Source organism: Heloderma suspectum, chromosome 3 (assembly GCF_057233095.1).
Source record: "Heloderma suspectum isolate Gila_16-S chromosome 3, 16-S_ref, whole genome shotgun sequence".
In the NCBI taxonomy this organism is placed as follows: Eukaryota; Metazoa; Chordata; class Lepidosauria; order Squamata; family Helodermatidae; genus Heloderma; species Heloderma suspectum.
The window spans coordinates 237,309,032-237,327,315 of NC_139460.1; the positions used below are offsets into that span (position 1 = coordinate 237,309,032).

General features: G+C 45.4%; 1 protein-coding gene across 9 annotated transcripts in view; it reads left to right on the plus strand.

The window, feature by feature from the left end:
* UROS (uroporphyrinogen III synthase) overlaps positions 1–18,284 on the plus strand; it is a 42,214-nt gene that overhangs the window by 17,468 nt on the left and 6,462 nt on the right. For 6 of the 9 annotated variants that reach the window (XM_084841476.1, XM_084841468.1, XM_084841470.1 and 3 more), the window contains 4 exons: positions 237–311; positions 2,080–2,154; positions 10,575–10,658; positions 13,288–13,373. In XM_084841476.1, coding sequence (XP_084697602.1) covers positions 237–311; positions 2,080–2,154; positions 10,575–10,658; positions 13,288–13,373 — 320 coding nt within the window. The remainder of the gene's footprint in view (positions 1–236; positions 312–2,079; positions 2,155–10,574; positions 10,659–13,287; positions 13,374–18,284) is intronic. The other 3 variants (XM_084841473.1, XM_084841474.1, XM_084841475.1) reach the window with 1 other exon arrangement.

Below are 18,284 nucleotides of genomic sequence, written 5' to 3' on the forward strand. Positions count from 1 at the left end.
GCTTGCTTTGGAATAGTTAAACATTTGAAGCATGTTAGACTCCTGTTTTTATAGTGAACAGAAATGCAATTTTGTTTGCTTTGCATAGCCACTGACAATTATATCGTACCAGTAGTAAATATTTTGCTGAGCTCACACATTTTCGGATAAAGAGTTTGTTAGGCACATGTCCAAATAAGCATTTTAGTATTTGTACTTTATTACCCAGTGCTTAAACATAATATAATATTTTACAGTTTGGAAAAATTCTCTGAGAGAAAAATGGAATACCAAATCAGTTTATGTGGTAGGAAAAGCTACAGCTGGACTCGGTAAGCCATATTTTTAAAATAACTCCTATAACAATGTTAATAAAAATGTTTTGACCTACAGCTCCTATCAGCCCTACCTAGCATAACCAATGGTGAGAGATGATGGAAGTTGTAGGCCAAAACATCTGGAAGGCCACAAGCTGCCTACCACTGATCTACATCATGCTTCGCAACAGATGCACATTTATTTTGCTGCATGACAGAAAGATGGGGAATATAAACTGGGGAAAATTAAAATAAGGAGATTTGAAAGCCCAATATATTTGGAGTGTGTGTGTGTGTGTGTGAGAGAGAAAATTTTGGAATCTGACACCACAATAGTTAGAGACATAAGAGTCTGGAGGGTTTTTTTTTCTAAGTTAGATTCCCAGGACCATCAGAAACTGGCAGGTTTCACAGCTTGTGGGTTTTGTGCTGCCCACTGGCTGATTACTCCCAGCTGTGCTGTATTTCCTACTAAGCAGCACTAACTAGGAACATTTTTGACAGGCAAAGTTAAAGTTAAATATTTCCCTGAGTTACATGGTTTGTGACAAGTTTGTATATTTCACTGCAGTAAGTAACACTAAATTGTTGACTAGGCCATTTGCAACTGGTAGGTTAATGGCAATTTTCTGCTTTTCACTCAGTTTCAAATGTTTGGTTTTATCATCCTTGTGGAACAATATAGTTGTAGGATTTTTTGTTTTGTTAATGATATACAGTCAATCAAATTCACAGCAGACAGTTTAGACTACCACTTTTAGGCTACAGTGGGGGGCAGCCATCTTCTCCCCCACGAATGTCCCATGGGGCGTTGTGACAGAAATTACAATGGGAACACTGCCAGGTTGTTGCGGGCAGCCAAGCCACCAGATGAAATAGCAGCAAATTTTCCTGTTTTTTTTTTTAAGAAAAATGTTCAGCCGCCTTATGTTTAAAAGTAAGACCTCCCAAAAGTTCTTTGAATTCATTCAGCCATGAAAGTCATGGAATATCCCCCTCCCCATTTTCATGGGGTATTAACGGTCCACAAAACTGGGCCATCCATCCATCCATCCATCCATCCATCCATCTATCTATCTCCCAGCCTTAGTTTAAACAATATCTGAAAGCATATCTCTTCTCTTGAGATTTAATCTCTGATTTTTGCCTCTGCCTTCCTTTTGTATCCCTTCCTCTTTCCAAATGGTCTTTTTTTTTTTAGATTGTAAGCCTGTGACATTGGCTTATTCTCTTTAAGAATTATTGTACTGTGCCTAGTATCAGAGCAGCTTTGTAAATGAGGAGGATGAACAGAAATGTGCAATCCCTATACGTAGCTGGGTAAAGTTTGTCCATCATCATAGTTAGTGTGTGTTTGTGTGTGTGTGTGTGTGTGTGTATGTATATAAATACACATAAACACATATACAGAGAGTGAGAGAGATGGTGCTGAGTTTTTTGTCTTTAAATTTGATGCTGGCATACCTTCGTTCATAGTGCATTACTTCAGCTGCTATTGATCAAAAATGGTATTCTGTCTCCTTAGTGCAGTGTTCCAGCTACCAGAATCTGAGGTTCAAAAAGTCCACCATTTTTCCATGTCACTTTACAACTTGTCTTCCGCATGCCTGATCAAGTTCTTGGATGGCACATTCTGATTCTAACATTTATATCTCTATAATAAAAAGGGTTAAACAGTGATTTAAGATAAAGCCATTGAGTATTTTTAGAGGTATCTCCTCTCTGATTCCGTAGAACTTTCATCTCATCCTAAGTTATTCTTTTTTTCCTCATTTTCTTTTAGTAGCGGAAATAGGGCTCACACCACAAGGAGAAAACTGTGGAAATGCTGAAAAACTTGCTGGATACATTTGCTCCCGTAAGTGGATACACCTTTTTCAATTATTGAATTGTTATCTTATCTTCTATAACACACTTTTAAAAATCCACTGCTTTTATAGCCCCTATACAGAATGCATGTTTTTTTCTGTCCTGGATGAAGACAAGTCCACAACCTTGGCATTAAACTGGACACACTGCCTTATATAACTCAAAAGTGATTGGCTATGGAATACTTCTAAATGGTAATAAACAGTAGAGCTGTACTGGCATTTCCTGGGATTTATTTTTCATAGTGCAAGGTGACATTTTGAGGAGAGCACTTTTTTTTCCCAAAAGAGCCTTGCTGCCCTAGAAAAAAAATCCTTTCCGCTACAGAATTGCTTTTGAAAAGCGCTTGCAAAAAGTGGGGAGGCCATGCTGGACATCATGTTTCAGATTTGGCTGTTTTAAAATGGCTGTTGAGGCATGATCCTCCCTGCGTCCCCTCAGACACTGTCAAGGGGGCATAGGATTGCTCTCTGTATTGATAGTACATTTTAAAAGTTCCACTCCGGTTCTCTTTTTTTTAATGGAGATTTAATTACCTTGCTCTTAAGGTTACAGCACAAGAAAAAAAAATTGGGAGCAGACATTTTATATCAGATGCATTTAGCCCCAGCTGGTTTTGGAAGGGGTTTTGTGTACACATGATCCTTTCTTTGTCATGCCACCTATAGCAAATAGATACTGGGGGTGTCCATTTAAGCAGATATTTGTTATAAACAAGTGTGGCACAAGTTGAAAGAACCAGAAATGCTGAGTTACTTCACACTGAAGTGTCAGCTTAATCAAACGTGAGGGCATGTGCAGAGTTTTCTTTGAAATCTTGTAGAAAAGAGATCGTATAAGCACAGAAAAATTTGCCTACTTGCATGGACTTCTGCATGTACATTAGAGCTCTTTATCAACCCCCCTCACAGACGTGGGTCCTTCCCACCTAACCTTATGGTGCGAGCTGTAGAAGGAAGAGTTTGGGACTGAAAGTCTTTAAAACCCCTGACCGTGCAGATCTCCCCACACATTTCTTAACATTGGAGATACTGTATGTGGCAGAAGTTATTTCTTCTCCTTCACACCAACACTTGGCAAGAGAGGGAGAAGGCGATACTTTGACATTATTTGGCATATTGTTAAGGATTGCCTCTTTTAAAGGAGCCCTAGGTGGAGGGCAAGCACACACCTCTCTTGGCAAAACACAGGATATTTCAGTTTCCTGGCTCCGACCCAGCTCGGAGCCAGGAAACCACACTCCCCGCCCCCTCGCAGCCAGCGAGGAAAGAACCACACTGACTGCTGCTACGAGCTTGCAAACACAAGTTCGTAATGGGTGAAAGGGACCTTCCCAGGGGCAGGGAGGGGAGGAGACTGGGGATGTGGGACTGTGAGGTATCCCCAGCCGTCCCCAGCTTCTTTCCCTCCCCCTCGTCCCTGAAGCCTCTGCTAGACATGCGAAATCACCCATCTAGCTAACATGCAGAGCGGGAGATGCATGCACCTCCACTCTGCATTGGATACTTGTAAGCCTCTGAATTCGGAGGCTTACTAGTACCCAGGGCATATCCCATAGGATTGCACCCACAATTGGTTGGATCCAGACTAGATTAGTCATGCTTTAGTCCCATTGAAAGCATGACTAACTTAGTCTGGATCCAACCCAGTTGCATTTGTTGTTCAAGTTTCCTTGTCTTTGGTGCTGACTTTGGCTGAGGTGCTTGGAGAAATATATCAATTGACTCCTTAATTAAATAGGTAGCGTCAGTCTTCCTCTCAAGATAAATCTTAGACTTTAATGCCTCTGCATAGTCAGTTATAGAGAAGGAAAATACTTTCAGGGATAGTGCTTGTTATATTGTCTAGAGCTATCAAGCTCTTATTCTTGTTTTCTTTGTAACCACAAGTCTAAAAGGATTAGCATTACTTTTCAGATATCACATTGGCGTTTCAATTAACCAACACATACCTTGGTAGGATTAATATTAACATATTTTGCTTTTATCTCGCAAAATACTGCTCTGCATTCTGTCTCAAGAAACAACTCACCTTTGTTTCTTCCTATAATTTATTATGTATCTGTGGAGCCCAGTAAAACTTCAGCTTGCAATTAGGCCATTCTGATAAATCTGTGCAGACTCCTAATAAGGTTTTTCAGATTGACTTTACTCGATTTTCTTCCCCTAGAGGAAACTCAGGGGCTTGAGGTTAAAATGCAAGAATGTGCTTGTAAGATTTAAAAATAAACATCCCAACCAATGTTCTTTCCCCTCCCCCCACCAAATAAAAGTAACATGAGGAGAGAATTTTATATTCTGTTCTTCCCCCTTCCCCTCAAATACAAGTCACCTAATTTGATGAGCAAACATTCAAAGCATTCTTATTTTGGCTCAGAAGTACAACAGACATGTTTGCTTATATATATGCGTGCAATATATATATATATGCATCAATCCTAAGAATCCAAATCTAGTAGAAATGTCTACATAAAATGTAGCTGGGATGCAGTGTCCAGTTATGGGACGCAAGAAGTGCCTTTGACCAGTAGGTTTTAACGTGAACCATATGAGCTCTGTCTTGACTTTTCCTAAGTCAGTTGTGAAGAGACAAGCTGCAGATACACATCAGGCAAAAGAGGCATGCAAACTGCTTATTAGGCAAACAAGTATAGAAAACAACTGCTGTTGGGGTTGGGCAATATAGGGTGAGCCGTGAGCCTCTGGAAACCATCAGCCCATGTTGAGAGCCTGAGAGTCCTGCTGGATCAGCCTAAGGGTCTATATCACGGGAAGGCAACCTGGTGCCCTGCAGATGTTTTGGGCTACAACTCACATGCTCCCTTATGCTCGTTGGGGCTTATGGGATTTGTAGTCCAAAACATCTTCAGGGCATCTGGTTGCCTACAAGGATGCTGGAGAAATTCGAGATGGATTAAAATGAGCTCGGATTTCTAAGAATCTGACCTGCGGAATCTACTGCGGAGTGCCCCCCTCAGGCTGTGTGGGGCCCGTGGACTTTCGGATGATTTTTTTTTTTGCTTTCCCTAAATTTATGCATATAAATCCATAGAAAAATACATAAGCGTCTGCTGAAGAAACGTTGAACGGAATAGGGGACAATACACTAAATGTTACGTACTGAGGTAAATTATGTAAATGCATATGTAAATATTTACGTAGTTATTTCTGTATTTTTCCACATGACAAAAAAAAAAATTCTCATCCGTCTGTGAGCGGATGACGGAACGAAAGGTGCCTGACAATCCTCCGAACACAGACGGAGCGGATTTTACACAGTCCATCCATCCAATTTCCCACAATGCTCAGACAGATTCCTCCAGGAAGCCCACAGTACCGGAATATGGGAAGCTGACTCATACTGATTCAGACTATTCATCCATCTAGCCCAGTATTCTTTATACTGAATGGGCCACAGATGTTTATACACTGTCCCCTTCTACCCCCTTCCTCTAGCTCTCATGTGCCTGGTAGCTCATCCACTGAGCCCTCCTGTCTTGTGCTGCTATTTAATGCCAGGTTGGTCCACAATAAGACCGCACTCGTTCATGATTTAATCATGGATGGGAAGGCTGACCTGGTGGGTGAGTTGGGTGGGGTTGACCTGACTTAGTTCTGCCCTCCTGGGTACTTGGTGCAGCACCAACATAGGTTGGAGGGCTGAGGGGGCGGGGAGTCACTGTGGTTCATACAATCTCCATCACCAGGAAACCTCTCCACCTTGGAGCAGGCCTTGAAGGGTTGCACCTGCTGTTGGGTTATAGGGACAGATTGGGGATGCTGCTGGTATACCACTCACCCTGCTGCCCAGCATCCTCCCTGACTGAGCTGGCAGAGGCAGTCTCGAGTGTGGTGTTGAAGGAACCCAGGACAGTGGTTCTTGGTGAGTTCAACTTCCATGGTGAGGCTGTCTCTGGAGTTTCAGCTTGGGACGTCGTGGCCTCCATGACAACCATGGGACTGTCTCAATTTGTCATCGGCCCGACACATGAAGCAGGGCATACCCTTGACTTGGTTTTTGATTCAAGTTGTAAGTTGGTGGGTCTGAAGATTGGGGTGGGGGGAACCAAGTAACCCCATTGTCATGGTCAGACCATTTCCTGGTGCGATTTGAATTCACGGTGTTACTTCCCTCCTGCAGGGGTGGGGGACACATTCAGATGGTCTGCCCCAGGAGACTAATGGAATCCAATGTATTTCTGAATGGTCTTTGGGATTTTCTAGTGGAGAGAGCTGGTGATCCAGTCAAGGCCCTAGTCTCATTGTGGAACAGTGAGATGTGGAGGGCCATCGACTTGATTGCACCCGAGTGCCCTTTCTGGCACTATGGAGCCCATTCTGCTCCCTGGTATGCTGGGGAGCTGCGGTCAATGAAACAGGCTGGACGTCAGCTAGAGTGCAAATGGCGCAAGGCTTGAAGCGAAGATGATCAAACACACTCTAGAGCACATAATCGTGCCTATTGGGTGGCAGTGCAAGCAGCAAAGAAGGCTTATTTTGCTGCCTCCATTGCGTCCTCAAGTAGCCATCCCATGGAGCTCTTCCGGGTGTTCTGGGGTTTGTTAACACCTTCCCCAGTAAATGGGGTCCTGGCCCTGTTGAGGACCTGCTGTGACCTCTTTGCATTGCACTTTGAGGACAAAATCACTTGTCTCTGCAGCGAACTTGAAGCAGTTGTTAGTACAGTTCCAGTCGAGGTGTCTGATGCCACCATCTACCCAATTTTGTGGGATCAGTTCCAATTGTTGCGGCTGGTGATGTGGACAAGGTGCTTGCAGCAGTGTGACCAACCCCGTGCCCTCTTGCTCCCTGCCCCTCCTGGCAATAAAAGTTAGCCGAGGGGGTATGACTGGGTAGGTCCAGGGAGTGATCAGTGCTTCCCTACGGGAAGAGGTGGTCCCTGCTTTCCTTAAGGAGGCTCCTGAAGAAGCCCACTCTGGACCCAACGGTATTAGACAACTACCGCCCAGTCGCAAATACCCCCTTTTTAGGGAAGGTACTTGAGAAGGTTGTGGAGGAGCAACTGCAGGCACTCTTGGAGGATACTAATTATCTAGATCCATTTCTGTCTGGGTTTCGATCTGGTTATAGGACTGAATCAGCCTTGGTTGCCATGATAGATAACCTTTACTGAGAGAGGGACAGGGGGAGTGCAACCCTTTAATTCTGCTTGATCTCTCATTGGTTTTTGATACCATCAACCATGGTGTCCTCCTGGATCAACTCCGTGGAATGGAGATCAGAGGCACTGTGTTACAGTTGTTCAGGTCCTACCTGTGGGGCTGATTTCAGAGAGTAACATTGGGTGACTATTCCTCGGCTCCTTGGCAATTGAGCTGTGGTGTACAATCTGGTCCCCAGTGTTGTTTAACATCTATATGAAGCAGCTGGGAGTTGTCATTAGGGGATTTGGAGCTACATGCTATCAGTATGCTGATGGCACACAGCTCTGTCTCCCTGTGACGTGAATCAGGAGAGGCTGTGCAAGTCCTGAATCAGTGCCTAAATTCAGTAATGGGCTGGATCCAGGCCAATAAACTGAAGGTGAATCCTGGCAAGATGGAAGCCCTGTGGGTGAGTAGTTCCCAAGTCCGGGAGATAGGCTCATTGCCTGTTCTGGATGGGGTAGCACTCCCTCTGAAAGATCAGGTCCATAGTTTGGGGGTACTCCTAGATCCATCATTGTCACTGGAAGCCCAAGTGGCCATGGCAGCACAGAATGCCTTTTACCAGCTTCAGCTGGTTGGCCAACTACAGCCTCTCCTGGACAGGGATAGCTTGGTCACAGTGGTACAGGCACTAATAACCTCAAGACTGGATTACTGCAGTGTACTCTTATGTGGGGCTGTCCTTGTCCAGAAGCTGGAGCTAGTGCAGAATGCACTAGCTCTGCTGTTGTACTGCCCCTTTTCAGCATGTAACTCCTTTCCTGAAGGAACTGCACTGGCTGCCTATTCACTACTGGGCCAGATTTAAGGTATTAGTACTAGTGTACAAAGCTCCAAACAACTTGGGACCAGGATACCTGAGAGAGCACCTCCTTCCCTACCAACCTGCCCGGTCACTGATGTCATCAGAGGGCATGCTTCTGATGGTTCCACATGGACCTATGGCACAGTTGGATTCCACCAGGAAAAGAGCCTTCAGCGTGGTGGCCCCCTTCCTTTGGAACTTCCTGCCTTTGAAGGTCAGGCAGGCACCAATGTTGTGTTATTTCGAGAGGCCTTCCCTGAGTGACCTGCCGCAGTTTATTAAGTTCAGAATCTGTTCTTTTAAAACATTTTAATTGTTTTAATTATGGGGTTTTATTCTTTTATCTTGTTGTTCACCGCTCCGAAATCTTTGATGTGGAGCGGTCTATAAATATTGTAAATACAATAAAATAACAGTAAAAAAATAATACTGACTGGCAGCAGGGTTTCGGGCAGGATTCCTTCCTAGCTCTACCTGGAGATGCTGGGGATGGAACCTGGGACCTTCTGCATGCCAAGCAGGTGTGCTGCCACCAAGCTATGGTTCCTCCCAGGAAATGAAGCCAAGAATCCTCTCCTCTTCATCATCAGCAACTGCTACTCAGAGATACAAGTGGGATCTGAAACAAAGTGTTTCAGTCTGAGGTGCTCCCTCTTCAGGATTCCAGTCTCACCATTCTGTTTTCCCCAGCTCCCCAGTTTTCTGTCCCTGTCTCCCCCCCCCCCCCACACACACACTGAACATGCTCAGTCCTCATTGGGCTGCTGTTGGGACATCAAGGTTTTTTTTGTTGAACTTCATTTGGCCAAAGGAGACAGGGATCTCAAGCATCATTCCACCCAAGGGCCGCATTCCATTCAGGAGAAGCTCTTGGGTGCTGCATTCCAGTGGTGGGTGGGACCAAAGGCTGAAGGGGTGGGGCCAAAAATCCAAGCATATTTCTAGCTGTTACTGCCAGTAGCTAAGCCTTAGGAGAGGCATTTCAGCCTTTTAGAATGGGGGAAAACTGCACAAAATCTGGGAAACTGCCAAACAATTAGTGGTCAGGGGAAAGTGGGTGGGGCCAGGGAAAGGGGGCATTGCCACCTGGGAAACCCTGGAGGGCTGGATTTGGCCGCTGGGCCTGAAATTCTGCATCCTTGTTCTAAAGTTTTTTATACTTCTGCAAAACTTCTGCTGGCGCATCCCTCTTGTGCATGAGTAGTGTTGCTTTGGCTGTACCAGGATTAGCACTCACAGTCTTGAGATTGTTGTTAGCATATGCAAGTGGGACCTGCAACAAAATGTTGCAGTGTAGAGTGCTCCTGTTCCAGTCCGTCAGTCATTTCCTCTTCCAGGATACTCCATTCCATTCTCTCTTCTATCTGATTTTTCAGGTTTCCCCCCACACCCAGCAGTCAGTCAGCATTCTTTGGCCATAGAGCATGCTCAGTGCTCACTGGGCTATTTTCGCCCCCTCTTCTGAGGTTTTTTCTCTTAAAGATTTGTTGTACTTCTGCAAACCTCAGGGCTCCATCAAACCCAGTGATATTTCCCTCTTGTGCATGGGTGGTGCCATTTTGGCATGCCTGAGCATCAGAAATAGAGAGACTAATGACTCTTCATCTGAACATGGATGCTCAGTTTATTAATGGCAGTAGCCATTAATAGAATGATCTTCTATGGGTTTGTCTAGTACATTTTTAAAGCCATCTAAGGTCTTGTGGCAGTGAATTTCATAAATTATAAGAATATTTTAGAATAATTTGTTGTATGAATGTGTACAAGGGGAACGGTTACACAGGGTTCCTCCTAGCAGAACTGGCAAGTGTAGAAGGGAAAGGGGCATCCACTTTAAAGATGGGAACATGGGTGGATTAGTTCCCAGTTAAGAAGGCTGTCTCTAATGGTAGAAATAGACACCTTCAGTAGTCAAGGAAGTTGCCAGGTGTATTGGGAACTCCTTTTCAAAGCATCCTGTCCCTTTTTGTGACTGCTTTGACCTTTCCCTCTGTGTAGAATGTCAGACAGCAAATTTATTCAGCTGAAATGAGTCTTTAAATAGCTAAACAAGTATGTGTTTGAAGTCTGAGGAATACCAAGTGACTGAAGGGCAGGGAGAAAACTTATTAAGATGATTGGAAGCATTGTGCTTGGTTGCTCTCTGTTGAATAGCAAAAGAAATAGAGGTTAGCAAGGCAATTTATCTTTTTGCCAGATCTTTTTAGCCAAAATATCCATGCTTTGGCAATGGGATTTTTTTTAATTTGCATGCTAAAGAGCTTCTGCCATCTGAAACTCCTATGTGACTTGAACTTTAAATGTTTTCAGTAATCTTAAGGATATAAGGAATATATGTCACACTTTTCACTATGCGTTTAGAGTATGACCATTTTAAAATATTACTTTGTGCTTAAAATGTCATGGTAAATTAAATCCATTTTCATTTTTTAAACAGGGGACTCACCCAATTCATTGCCTTTGCTTTTTCCTTGTGGCGCTCTCAAAAGGGAAACACTTCCAACAATCCTCAGGGGAAAAGGTTTGATTTAAAGCATTTAAAAATCTTTTTGAGCTTCAGTCTTTCAATCCGAGAAGAACAGAGCAAGTGAAACGGTGCTCACTATCAAATCCTTGCATAATGGTCAACTTACTTTCTGCCGCTGCATTTCTCATTCTGTGAGTCAAGCACATCGACCAGCATCTACCAGACTTAAGCCCAGTTCACACATTTCGCTGCAGCTTAAGGATCAGTAAAGGTCAATATCGTTACTTGGTTTTTTAAAGGTAACACAAGAAATGGGAGGAAGTAAATGTGTCCAGTGCTGGCTCCAGGTTTTTGAGGGCCTTCGAGCACAACACCTGCAGTGTTCCCTCTTCTTGCTGCCATTGTCATCAGCTGCTATTGCTCCTCCCCCTTCTCACGACTACCACTTGCTGGCTTGACAGGCAGAGAGCCAGTGAGCAAGTAGGCCGGGGCATTTGCTCCTGCTACTTTTCACCACCGCCGTTGTCTGGGCCAGAGCGAGGGACAGGTGAACAAGCAGGTTGGAATGATGAGGAGGAAGAGCAACTCCAGGGGGCCCTCATCAGTGGGCCCTCAGCAGGTGCCCCGCCATGCCTGCCCTTGACGCCGGTGCTGAGCGTGCTGCTTAGAGCAGCTGTATGTATAACGCTGAGAAGGAATTTTGAACTTTCAGTTCACTTCTACGAATTGTATGTATCTCCCATTTAATGCCGGAGCAGAGCCTAGATAGGCTCTGTGACCACCACCTACTGGACAATGAACTAATCACAACTCCAAATTCTATACACTTCCACTCAGTCCAGCTGCCCTCAAAAACCCACCAGACCCATAGCTCTGTCCCATTTCTCCCTATCTTGTCCCCCCCCCAACCCTTCAGGGAAAAATCTGTGACACTGACCTCACAAAGTTTTGCAATAAAAATGTCCCTCTGGTCTATAATTAGGACAGCCCAAACAGGTCAGTGGTTTCATCTGCAGGGCATACTCTGCAAAGCACAATCTTTCACCTTCCTATACATTAGGAGCTGTAGTGCAAAGCATAATGCCTCATCAACACTCTAAATAAGGCCAATTCATTTTATTTTCCAAGTTGCCTGCAACCCTCCCAGTTGTCCCACTGTTCCAAAATTCCTGCCACTCTTCTTTGATCTTACTTCAAATAACATCCTTCTTTTCTGGCATCCCCAGAGACAATGCCTAGGGTTGGATTCGGTCTCAACCATACTAAGAGTAGACCCATTGAAACCAATGGCAATTAAATTTGTTACAACTAAGTTAAGTCCCATGGATTTCAAAGGATCTACTCTGGCTGACTCTGTATCCAACCCCTGGTCTATAACCACATGAGCAATTGCTGCTCTACTTGCCTGTTGCGTTACTCACAAACCCTACACGACTTGGAACTGAGGAAAATCTCTCTCTCTGCACATTCTCCTCATGAATTCCCACATCAGTCAGATGGAAATATTTCCCACTTATACAATATTTTATTAATAACCCCCAAATACTGTAGTTATGTGCTTCATAATCAGAGATTTTGTCCAGTCAGTTAAAATTTGTTACAAGGTTTGAAATCCTCCCATTATGGGTTTTTAGGCTGCAATTCTATGCTCACTTTACCTATGAGAAAGTCTCCTTGAACTCAGTGGGGCCTACTTCTCAATAGACACATGTAGGATTGTACTGTTATCCTCTAAATTAATGTGTTTTGTTTAGAGCTGGTGTGCTTTCTTTGCTTGGGTATTTTAATCCCTTGAAAAATCTTCAGGCTCGTATTTATGCCGTATGGGATTTTTGTTCATTTTACCTCAACTGCCTTGATTAGTTTCCTGACAAGTCTTTGCATGATGTATGAAATGGCCACATCATGGCATCAAGCATTCAGAAATTCTGTACAATATAAAATACAACAATCCTTTTAAAAATAAATTTTCATAAGAATTTTGCTTTCAAGATCAAAGATCCTGGATCTCTGGATGTGGGGCAGAATCTACTAAGCCAGATGCATATGAACTTTAATATGAATGCTGTATCGCCCTTGCAGTGGGCATTGAACTCCTAGGTTAGAGGTGCCAAGATAGTGATAAATCAGATTCAAAGGTTTACTTACAAGGAGATTTTATTGGGTAACTTACAGCACACAGGCGTACCCAATGGTGGGATCAGACAGCTTCTCTGAACCATGGGGTACAATGGGTTTTATACCATACATGTTAGCAATAAGCAGTAAAACAGCAGCAAGCGCCCCCTAGCGGGCATTCCCAGCATGGACTAACAGCACTAGGTTCTCAGCACAGCCACCTGTAGCTTGAAGGTAAACAAATTCTGCTTCTCAGGCACATCAGTGATAAGACATTCTCCTCATTAGCGAGGGATGAGTCTGAGAAGGCTGTTATTGGCCTTCTGACTCATCTGCACATGCTCAGAGGCTTACTAGCAAGGGAATTGCACCAATAATGAACTTAAGCAAGCATTATGGATCTCTAGGCCCCTCTAACACTACAAATGACTCGGCTACGCTCCTGGGGCCAATACAAATGCTCAGTGTAGTTTTAGTTTCAAAGTACTCCTGTTCAAATTTTGATGTAATCACAACTGATAAAACCCTGCTTAATCACTAATATATGTCACTGTTTTTATTGCAGGTATTGCACTGGAAGGCCTTACAGTTTATCAAACTACTCAACATCCTAATCTTCAAGAATCCTTGAGGAATTATTTCTTAAAAGAGGTATTTGCTTTCAGTTATGCTACAGTTTGAGAAAGTATATTATGTTCCCTTGGTTGTCTGTTAAGTCAGTATCATTGTGCAGGAATTAGGTCAATAAAAACAAGTTCCTTAAGCCATTTTTCCCAGCTACTGAGGGAGAATTCCCATGGCTGTGCTTTTAGTCATCTTGGATGTAATGCACTTGTTTGATAAAAATGGGATTGGTCTCCAGATATTTCAATGACTATAAAACACAATAGCAGTTAAACATATTGATAGTTTTATATGGCAAAAATTATTGAACATTTTTGACAAGCTAATGCTGATCTCAGCAGATACCTTTTTCCTCCTTCGGTGGTTGTCTCTTTTTCAGCTTAACCAAGATATTACAGATGCCCTCACAGAAAGCGAGCAAGAAATATGAAATCTAGTAATCGTACTTTCCAACTCACTTGTTCAGTGAAATAGTGTGTGTGACTGTTGCCCATCCTGGAAATACTAATCATGACTCATGTTTTATCTCCTATCTCATTTTCATCAGAAGTCAAAACTATATGAAATTCCGTAAGTGGGGGTGGAGGGCTGTGGGGTATGCTACGTGTCATACGAAACAGAATGATTATGGGCACTTAGTGATTTGCTTTCCCAGTGCCTGCGTAGCTAAAGCTTTACAAAACACCGGCCATTACTAATTATCAACTTGTGTTATTGCTCAGTGATTATCTGAATATCCCATTGAAATTCCAACTTGACTGAGCCAGCTGCACTGATCCTAACTTCAGTTTCTTGAAACAAGCTCCCTATTTTATTTATTTATTTATTTATTTATTTTTATTAAATTTCTTAACCACCCATCTGGCTGGTCACCCGGCCACTCTGGGCGATGTACAATGGTACAATTTAGAACAGTAAAATTATACGTTAAAACATTATTTTAAAATACCCTAACCCATCCCAAATGCCTGCCTGAATAACCAAGTTTTCAGTGCGTGGCAGAAACTCATTAAAGAGGGGGCATGGCAGAGTTCCCTAGGGAGGCAGTTCCAGAGAGTGCGGGGCTGTCCTGGCTGATGGGACAGAGAGAAGGCCATCCGAGGCTGTTCTTGTCAAGCGGCCTGTCTGGTGTTACTGGAGGCGCTCCTTAAGATAGGCTGGGCTGGAACCATATAGGGTTTTAAAGGTCAAAACCAACACCTTGAATTTGGCCCGGAAAACAACTAGTAACCAGTGCAACTCCTTCAGCACCAGCGTGATGTGATCACGCTGGTGGCTTTAATCAGGCGAGCCGCCGTGTTCTGCACCAGCTGCAGCTTCTGAACTGTCTTCAAGGGTAACCCCACGTAGAGCGCATTACAGTAGTCTAGACGAGAGGAGACCAGGGCATTTACTACAGATGGGAGCAGATGGTCGGGAAGGTAGGGGCGCAGCCGCCGTCCCAGATGGAATTGGTACAGTGTTGCCCGGCTCACAGCTGACACCTGAGCCTCCATAGACCGCTGGGAGTCTAAAATGATCCCCAGGCTGCAGCTCTGGTCTTTCAAGGGTAGCCGTATCCCACTCAACATCAGGTCAGCATCCCCCAACCTCCTCTTGTCTCCCACCAAAAGTACCTTGGGCTTGTCAGGGTTCAGTTTCAGCTTATTCCACCCCATCCAGCCACTCACCATCTTCAGGCCTTTAGACAGGGATTCCATGGCCAACCCTGGTGAAGATTTGAACAAGAGGTAGAGCTGTGTGTCATCCGCATATTGATGACACCGCACCCCAAACCTCCTGATGATAGCCCCCAGCGGCTTCACATAGATGTTAAATAGCATCGGGGAGAGGATGGAACCCTGTGGCACCCCACACATGAGTGGCCACAGGCCCGACACCTCCTCTCCCAGTGCTAGCCTCTGGTACCTGCCAGAGAGGAAGGACCGGAACCACCGTAATACGGTGTCTCCAATGTCCAACCCCTCCAGGCGGTCCAGGAGGATACCGTGGTCAACGGTATCAAAAGCCGCTGAGAGGTCGAGGAGAAAAAGGTAGCATTCATCCCTATCCAAAGCCCTCCTCATATCATCCACCAAAGTGACCAAGGCCGTTTCTGTCCCATGCCCAGGCCTGAAGCCCGATTGAAATGGATCTAGATAATCGGCTTCTTCCAAGTGTGCCTTCAACTGCCATCGCCACCACCCACTCAATGATCTTGCCCAAAAATGGCAGATTCAAGACTGGGCGAAAGTTGTTCAAAACTTGGGGATCCAAGGAGGGCTTCTTTAAAAGCGGTCTTGTCACTGCCTCCTTGAGGGCTGATGGCATCACTCCCTCCTCAAGGGGCATTCACCACTGTCCTGATCCCCTCACCCAGTCTCTCTCTGCAGCTCATAATGAGCCAAGATGGGCAAGGATCAAGTAAGCAGGTGGTCGGCCTTACAGATGAAAGCACCTTGTCCACTTCATCAGAAGGAAGAAGCTGGAACCGATCCCACAAAACCGGTTTGCCACAGGCCGCCTCTTGCTCACTAACTATATCCACAGCGTGCAGAGTAACACTCCTTATCCGATCAATTTTATCTGCAAAGTGCCTTGCCAAGGCCTCACAAGAGGCCTTAGAATGTTCCAGCTGTTCCGGAGCAACTGGACCGACCAGACTCCGGACCACTTGGAACAGCCTCCTGGGACAGCGCTCTGCAGACGCGATAGAGGCAGCATAGTATTCCTTTTGTGCTGCCTTCTTTGCCACGTGATAGGCTGAAGATACAGCTCTAGCTCGTGTCCTGTCGTCTTCGGAGTGAGCACTCCGCCACCAGCGCTCTAGCCGTCTCACCTCCTGTTTCAGGGCTCGTAACCATGGATTAAACCATGGCGCAGTTCGAACCCTGTTCAGGGGGAGAGGGCATTTCGGAGCCACCCGATCTAACGCCCCAGTGATTGCAGCATTCCAGCCACCCACCAGGGCCTCGACCAAGTGGCCGTTTGCGTGCTCCAGAGAATCCCCAAGCGCATTCAGGAATCCATTCGGATCAATAAGGCACCTAGGGTGGACCATTTTAATGGGTTCTCCACCCCTGCGGAGGGGTTGTGGAACCAAGAAGTCTGACATCATCAGATAGTGATCTGACCATGACAAGGGGGTGATGGATATACCCCCAACTTCCAGATCACTCCCCACTTCTCCAGAAACAAACACAAGGTCTAGCACATGACTGGCTACATGGGTGGGCCCAGTTGGAATAGGGTACAGCTCCCAGGAAGCCATGGTCTCCGTGAAGTCCCGAGTTGCCCCCGTGAGGATGGCCTCTGAATGTACATTGAAGTCCCCCAACACCAGTAAGTTAGGGGACTGCACATGCACATCAGAGACCACCTCAAGCACCTCGGCCAGGGAGTCAGTCATGCAGCAGGGTGGACAGTACACGAGCAGAATCCCCAGACTGCCCTTCGGGCCCAACCTCCAGTACATGCACTCAGCCACCTGAGTCTCCCGGAGAGGAGGTCTGGTGAAGACCAAGGACTCCCGGTAGATAATAGCCACTCCCCCTCCCCGATCCCCAGCTGCTGTGCGTACGAAAACCCCGCTGGACACATGGCCGCCAGAGTTGGAGCAGCGGCCTCAACCAGCCAGGTCTCCGTAATACATGCCAGATCTGCACCCTCATCCAGGATCATGTCATGGATGAGGGATATTTTCTGGGTAACAGACCTGGCATTGCAGAGCAGCAAACAAAGGCCAGAAGTTGGAGTCACACTTCCCCCAGCCATCCTTTGGCTGTGGACAGGCCCAGAACAGGGACAGATATTATACATCTCTCCCTTGTTCCCCTTACCTGGCGTGGCCTGCCCCTAGCACTCTGCCAGTGCCTGCCACCCAGCCTCTGTATAGTCTGGCCCCCAATGCTCCCTCCACTTCCTCCGTCAGGTGGACACATACCCCCTTGCTTCCGCCTATCAGGCAGGCTTGTTGTTGTTGTTCAGTCGTTCAGTCGTGTCCGACTCTTCGTGACCCCATGGACCATAGCACGCCAGGCCTTCCTGTCCTGCGCTCTCTCCCGGAGCGTGCTCAAGTTCATATTCATTGCATCCGTGATGCTATCTAGCCATCTCATCCTCTGCCGTCCCCTTCTCCTTTTGCCTTCAGTCTTTCCCAGCATCAGGGTCTTTTCCAGGGAGTTTTCTCTTCGCATTAGGTGGCCAAAATATTGGAGCTTCAGCTTCATTATCTGTCCTTCCAATGAGCAGACAGGGTTGATTTCCTTTAGGATGGACTGATTTGACCTCCTTGCAGTCCAGGGGACTCATAAGAGTCTTCTCCAGCACCACAGTTCGAAAGCATCAATTCTTCGGCGCTCAGCCTTCCTTATAGTCCAGCTCTCACAGCCATACATTACTACTGGGAAAACCATAGCTTTGATTAGACGGACCTTTGTCGGCAAGGTGATGTCTCTGCTTCTTACTATGCTGTCTAGGTTGGCCATAGCTTTCCTCCCAAGGAGCAAGCGTCTTTTAATTTCATGGCTACAGTCACCATCTGCGGTGATCTTGGAGCCCAAGAAAGTAAAATCTGTCACTGCTTCCATTTCTTCCCCTTCTATATGCCAGGAAGTGATGGGGCCAGATGCCATGATCTTCGTTTTTTTGATGTTGAGTTTCAAACCAGCTTTTGCACTCTCCTCTTTCACCCTCAACAAGAGGCTCTTTAGATCCTCTTCGCTTTCTGCCATTAGGGTGGTATCATCTGCATATCGGAGGTTGTTGATAATTCTCCCAGCAATCTTAATTCCGACCTCTGATTCATCCAACCCGGCATTTCTCATGATGTACTCTGCATATAAGTTAAATACCCATCCCTAAAAACACAACCAACCCCCCCAACAATTAAACAAAAATCAAATCAAAACAAAACATCCCCTTTACCAATACTGACTCTCCCAAGCCACCTCAGCCAGC